Source organism: Protopterus annectens, chromosome 2.part0 (genome assembly GCF_019279795.1).
Source record: "Protopterus annectens isolate FY-2018-M chromosome 2.part0, PAN1.0, whole genome shotgun sequence".
Taxonomy (NCBI): Eukaryota; Metazoa; Chordata; order Ceratodontiformes; family Protopteridae; genus Protopterus; species Protopterus annectens.
Window position 1 is genome coordinate 1,241,552,964 of NC_056728.1, and position 7,500 is coordinate 1,241,560,463.

General features: G+C 35.6%; 1 protein-coding gene across 1 annotated transcript in view; it reads right to left on the reverse strand.

Annotated features, from left to right (window-relative positions):
• The window catches only part of TXK (TXK tyrosine kinase), a 693,943-nt gene that overhangs the window by 130,063 nt on the left and 556,380 nt on the right, over nucleotides 1-7,500 (reverse strand). The window contains exon 10 of the mRNA XM_044061415.1: nucleotides 1-167. This exon is cut by the window's left edge and continues 5 nt beyond it. Coding sequence (XP_043917350.1) covers nucleotides 1-167 — 167 coding nt within the window. The remainder of the gene's footprint in view (nucleotides 168-7,500) is intronic.

Genomic DNA, 7,500 nt, shown 5'->3' on the forward strand with positions numbered 1-7,500 from the left:
AACTTTGGCTTCTTCAATGAAATCATCTTCTGACATGGCACCTTCATTAATTGCCTTAATTGCTACTTTGCGTGTGGCTTTCCACTTTCCCAAGCGTACCACTCCAAATTCTCCACATCCCACTTCCTTCATAAAGGTAAGGTCTGATGGATTTATTTCCCACTTGTCTGTCAAAATAACAATATGTACATTAGTACAAAATTAATTTTCCCAGTGCAAGTGCTCTATCGGGTCATAATATTACTAGTCGGAGGATAAAGCCAGAAGTCTATGTACTTATCATCAGCTGGCCAAAGGAGAAATTAGAATCATGTACTTGTTTTTTTAAAACATAACAATGGTCACCTAGAGCAACTAAAGTTTGAACTTATAATGAAGTATGTTTATTCATGTTTGTACATAAGTACATATGTATTTATTTCCTTAATGATTTTGTGCCAAACAAATATCATTGCTTCTAATCCTAATGGGAGATATCACAGCCATCAGACACATGGGTGACAGGGGATTTTTTTTTATTCATACCTACTAATAGGTATACTTAAAGTGATGTATTTTTTATTCATGCCTAATATGTGAATTTAACCTCAGAACTCAGGAATTCAGTGATGTCAGCATGTATGCACCCATATGTGCGACACAGAGCATGTGTCAGTGACTCTAATATTGGAACACTGCTGAATGTCTCCCTGCTGTTCATCATGAATAGTCTACCAGTGGAAGATGTCTGTTCACCACCTGGGATAAGTGACATGGACTCTAGGCACTGAAGCGTATCGCACATGGCCAGTCCAGTCCACCAATGCCCAGTATACTGGTTGAACCCATGATGCTCCTATCATAGCTAGAATAACAACATCTGCAACAGCAGGACAGTCTAATGACAAATCAGCTTTTAAAGATAGAAACATTGCAAATTGTTTCAACTTTTGGGATTCTAGATAAACTTTCCAAATGTGAGTAACAGTTTACTCCTTATCCTAGTGAAATGTCTTTTATAAGTATAATTCACAACTAAATCTCTGTGGTGATCATGCTACTGCATGTGTGTCCAGATTAACACATTAAGGTGCCATGTACTTAATTGAAATCATAGATTACTGTTAACAAAACTAGCATCAGTCCTGCAGTTTTGCTATCATTATTATATCCTGTCCTCTCTGAAATGAAAATAAATTGCTGAATATACTCAATTGAAATATAGTTATATATCACCTTATAAATGATAATTTATCACCTGCACAACATGGACTTTGGCCTCAGTTTTGCACCATGGATCTACTCTTTTATCCTTGTTAATTAGAATTAACAGAGCAAACATAAGAGTCTTTCCACCACCGCTATGCTCTTAGGCCTATCTAAGACCTTTGATACCATCTTTCACACTCTCCTTTTACAATGGCTGGCTAATATGGATGTGGCCCAGAGCACAATCGAACGGTTCAAAAGTTATCTATCTAATCAACAACAAATGATCTCAAGCAGTTTCTACTTTTCTGCCTAATAACATAAGTATTCCACACGGCTCAATTCTTGGATCAAATTCTGGCCACTCTAGTGGCATAGAGGGATAAAGTTTTAACTACAGCCCAGCAGACCTGGGTTTGATTAGTGGCTTATTTAACTGATGGAATGGTAGGGAGAGAGATGGGTGTGACCATTCTGGGAGGGAAGGGTACTTGTCAGTGATACTCCCCATGGTGAAATGTGGTCCATTGAGAGGTGTTGCCCACTGACATAGTTGATGTGCTTGGAAGAGCAGGGAAATGGAGCGTGGGTAGGAGATATAAAATGAACAACTCCCCAGGTGGAAGCACAAATGACAAAGGCCCCTGAACAGCCTTAGGATCCACAAATGGCCCCCAGTAAATGCCAATGTAGTCTGGTGGGGTCAGAGGATGGCTGGTAGACCCTGTGTGGATGTGGAGCACTGGAGTCAGTTCGGAGGCATGAGGTCCAAAGGGACAAAAAAAGTTAAAAAAATAAATAAATAGTTGGACCAGTTTTGCTCAGTTTTGTAATTGACATGAATGCCAAGATTCCTGATGTCACATTAGTACAGTACAGTGTTGATCCCACTGCTATATGTACTGCTAACTCCTTCTGTCAGTTGATGCATTCCACACAGCTTAAACTTCAAAACCTAGAATATTGATTTAAAGACTCAAATCATTTATTAAATGAAAACAAAAAGTAGAAAACTCAAGCACATTAAACAATTCCAAAACTGAGAAACAACAAACAAGCTCAAGGCAGCAGATGTATAAAATGTATTCAACATGCAGCTAATCATTGAATACATTTTATCTTTTATTAAATGATAATAAAACAAAACAAGTCATATTTGGTTCCAATGAAATCTCATTTACTTCACAAAATAACATATCAACTGAACAATTCTCACATGCCAGATTTTATGGTATATTCATAAATTATCCTTTAGGAAACCTATTGACTTTGTAACCACAAAAATTCACAAAAAGATGGTTATGTTGCACAAATCAAAACCCTACCTAACAGAAACAGCACAACTAAATAGAGCTCAAAGTTGTCATTACCTATATTACTATATGCATCCTCTATCCTTACTAATATTCCAAAAACTCGCCTACATAAACAAGGTAAACATGCAAGAAAATTGCAAAATATATTGCTAATGTCCCCAGCAAAACTCATTATTGTAAAGTACTTAATGAGATGAATTGGCAAGAGCTAAAACACATTTTAACACTTAACCAGTTAAAAGCCACACATACAATTCTTCATGAGCTCAGCAGATGCCCACCCATCTCTAATTTATTTCTAAAATATAAGCCTCAGATCTACTTACGATCTCAGACCCAAAGCCACCAAAAGTTGCCAAATCAAAGAACCACATGATTCATTATATTCTGCTTTTATAGCCAGCTCTGGAATTCCATTTCTCCAGACTTTAGACATGAAAGTAAACATAAAACATTTCTGCACAATCTAGAAAACTATTTAACTTGCACTTGGACCTGAATTTTAACTCCAGCCATTGTATCTATCCTACTTAATTATTTTCTTTCTTTACCCCTTGTAACCACTATATTATCGCCATTCTTAATCATATCTTTAACTGTTGCCATATACTGCTGATATATTTATTTGTAACCTTCAGTACTTATATTTTCTATTGATGTGTATGCATATGTAGCTTGTTAAAATGGAATCTTTTTCACTTGATGAAAGACTTTTCAGAATATTCACATTTTATTTTTATCATGAAATACAGTTTATTGTAATAATTAAAGAAGGAAACAGCACCTGTGCTTTTTATTTGCTTTGGTTTCCAAAATGCCTAAACCAAGTCTATATCTCTTCTAAAATTTAATACATATTCTTTTTGTAATATCTAATATAATATCTAAAATCGTCTAAGTATAACACAGGTTATTAACCCAATAAAGTCATAATTCTGACACCCCCTCTCCCTCTGAATAATACCATCTAGAGCAAATGCTTATTCATATAGAACTGCTCATAATGAATAAGTGCACAGCCAGAAAATCTCAGATTATTCTTGCAATAACATTGAAATAAAATCAGGTTTGAGTAAGCTCCTAAAGTGAATTTTTTTCTGGATTAACATGATGTTGGCAATGAATCTTTACTAAATGCAAGAATGCAAGAAACAATGCTCCATATCAAAATAAGAAAGCGCAATCAATCTCATTTCACTTGTTTTATTTCTGTCTATAGGTCTGCCTGTTTATCTATTTATATATCTCCATCTATCTGTCTTTTGTCTGCTGCATATAAAACTTTAAAACCTTACAGAAGCATAGCAGGGGTCATTTTCATATAGAGTGCACATTTAAATGTCCACGCTTGTTATGAAAATTAACTCATCCAGTGGGTTTGTAACAACTGTTTTTTTTTTGCTTTATCAGTTAAAACTCAGTAATCTCAGAGTTAAAGGACTTGCTTAGAAATTGATATTAAGTTGACATTACAAAATTTTATACATTTTGCAGTAAATAGTGAAAAGCAGAATACTTACCTGGGAAGTATGATTTGCAGTGTGCTACACCAATCACATATCTTATCAGCAATGACATGTGACAATATCTTCAGAGACACCAATCACATATCTTATCAGCAATGACATGTGACAACAGCTTCAGAGACACCAATCACATATCTTATCAGCAATGACATGTGACAACAGCTTCAGAGACACCAATCACATATCTTATCAGCAATGACATGTGACAACAGCTTCAGAGACACCAATCACATATCTTATCAGCAATGACATGTGACAACAGCTTCAGAGATTTTAGAACTCGCAGTAGCAGAATTACCAGAGATAAGCATATTTACTCATCCAGTACCTGGTATAGTGTACACTGACAAATAAAGACCCATGTTTTAAACAAGCATTTTCCTCTGTTGTTCTTTTAAGCATCTCTGTCATTTCAATCCATTACCTCATCAAAGCACTTATTTTTTACTCTCTGGTAACATGTTTCTTTAACTAAGCAAAGAACCTGCATTGATTACCCTTTGAAAAATATGTTTCCTAACACAGGAGGAAACAGACATTTTACATAAAACTGTGGTTTTGCACCTAAAATCTCATACTGTTTTGTGTAGGGATTTGTCTCAATATGCATGATGTTTGGGTGATATTAGTTTAGAAAAGATTCCACAAAGCCGAAGATAGTCTTCTAGATCAGGCTTGTGAAATTTAAACTATTAGTCAAGATGGCTGACCTGGTCATCTAGGAGAGTGAAACAATGTCCCTTTTATACAATACTTTGCAATTTACTGTGAAAACGATAAAGGAAGACATTGAATTACATCCAAGATGTATTGCAAATGTAATTTAGTTATTTTATCTGGAAGAAGTTTTATGTATTCAATATTGTCATCTATTCATCAATTTTAAGCCCTTATCCTGCTTACTCTGATAAGAGTTGTAGTGGTAGCTGGCTGCGCACAGTAGGCTTCCTTATCTCCAAACATATTACCCAACTTAATCTCTAGGTAGTCCCAGACACCATGAGAGTTATGATCTTTCTGTCATGACTGGATCTGCCCCAGTGGACCAATGCTGGCATCCTCACTATTATCCTGATTCACCGCAGCTGACTCCTAGCACCCGAGAAGAGCAACAATTCTATTCTCAGTAGATTCTGTGTTAGTGAGCTCCATGCTCTACCAAAAAAGAGCCCTACCTATAAATTATCCTTATTTCCACTGACTGCAAAGCCATCCACAGCTTGTGACCCTAGGTGAGGAAAGGTATATGGACTAAAGAGAACTTCATCCACAGTCTAGCACAACATCTGTAGCTTTGCTACTATAACACTCATCTGCAGATCCAGTGCATGCTAGCCTCTCTCATGAGTGAGACTGTAATATAGTCACACGACTTCACTTGAAGTAGCTGCTCCCTTCTCAAATGCAGATAGCAATGCAGTCATTTTCAGTAAACAATCATGATCTCTGATTTGTTTTGGTTTAATTTCATTCCAGCTGCATTGATTACTCCAGTACATGCAGAAAATTATAGTCATGTGAGACCATGAGGACAACATTGTCTGCAAGCAACACTGGAGTAATCCTCACACCAGGATGCAAAAAAAACTCAACTGCCTCCAAATGTAGTGAATTAAAAAAAATAATGTGAAAATAAATCACTACGGTGGTCAGCAGGAGTGATTACATTAAGTGTATGTGGACTTTATTAATGGACAAGGTTGTTTTTGTCAAAAAGTTCTTAAATGTGAGGTGTTTAAAGCTTACAGATACATTGATTTATGGTTAAATGAATGTTTGCTGGAAGCCGTTATATCTGAATCCATGTTTGCTTACCTTTATGTTTCCAAACTGAGGACTGGTTGTTTGTTTGGAATACTTAAGGTACATAAGGATGAAAAAAATCCTCCACACAGGCCTATCATACCTACACCAGCCTCCAGGTTGGATGCAATCTCTAGGTTTATTGGAAGAGCATTATTAAAGTTGGTTCAACAATGTGGTTCATTCATCAAGGACTCTTATGACATTTTAACTAAAATAAAGGATGAAGTCATGAGACCTGATGATTTATTAGTTACAGTGGATGTTAGGTCCTTGTACATTTCCATCCCACGTGAACTGGGGTTGGAGTGAGTGGGCACATGTTGATCAAAAGCAAAGAATTTGAAGTGGGGGAGTGTACATTTATAATTGAATGTATCGAACAAGTTCTTACCAATAATTATTTTAGTTTTGAAGGGGAGTATTTTTTGCAAAAAAGAGGGGTGGTAATGGGGGCGAGGATGGCTCCCAATTACACCAATTTAGTTATGGCTTATTGGGAAACAGGCATTTTTGTAAATTTACAAGATAGAAACAAAGTAATTTTGTATTATCATTTTATTGATGCTTTGTTTTTTGAATGGAAATGGGGTGCAGTTGACTTAAACAATTTTATAGATAGTATGAACAGCAGTACTGCGTTCTTAAAGTTTTCACACACCTGGAATAGTTCCAACATTTGTTTTTTGGAATTGGAAGTGATTAAAGATGCTGAAAGGTTTGCATTGGGTTCACTCATTAGTTACAAAACTGTAGCTAGCAATACATTATTACATTATTCTAGTATGCATCCATTCTATGTCAAATACAATATCATTAAGGGCTAGATGGTTAGATTAAAGAGGCTAACCAGTGATATCACAATTTTAGATAAATATGTGGAAGAGTTGCATGATAGATTTAGAAATATGGGGTATCCACCAACAGTGTTGAGAAGTGTATTGTAAGGTGAGATGGCTAAGAGCAGTAACAATAATATTATAAACCCGCACAGAGCACAAGACTGGACCTCATCCGTGCCTTTAGTTTTTACAACAGACAGTGATGTTATAAAGGGTATTATTAAAAATAATTGGAGGATTTTGGAAGCCAATTGTGATATACAATTAGTTTTAGGGCCTACCCCCTTTTTTATTAACAAAAGAACAAAAAATTTTAAGAAGTTATTGGAGAGAGACAACCATGAATAGAACAGAAATTAAAGCTACATTCAAATGTTTTAATTGTAATTTATGTAGGTATATAGCAGAAGGTCCATATTTTGAAATAAGTGGCAGCAATAAGATATGGCAGGTACCGGGATCATTTAACTGTAGGTCTACCTTTGTGGTTTATTTGGCTAAGTGTTCATTATGTAATGTGTTTTATATAGGTAAAACCAACAGGCAGTTAAGAAAAAGAATGTATGAACACTTGTATGCCATTAAAAGTAAGAACATGGACAATGGATTGGCCAAGCATGCTTCATTATGTCAAAATTACAAAAAATGTTATTTCACTGTTATAGACCATGTGCCATGTGTTTTTAATGGAGACAGGGAAGGAGAGTTGAACTTTAGAGAATTTAAGTGGCAGCTATAATTCAATGCTTATAATAAACCTGGGTTAAAAAGCAGTGTGAATTATAAGGTGATATTGCATAGAAACCTTATTATGACAAATGTAAA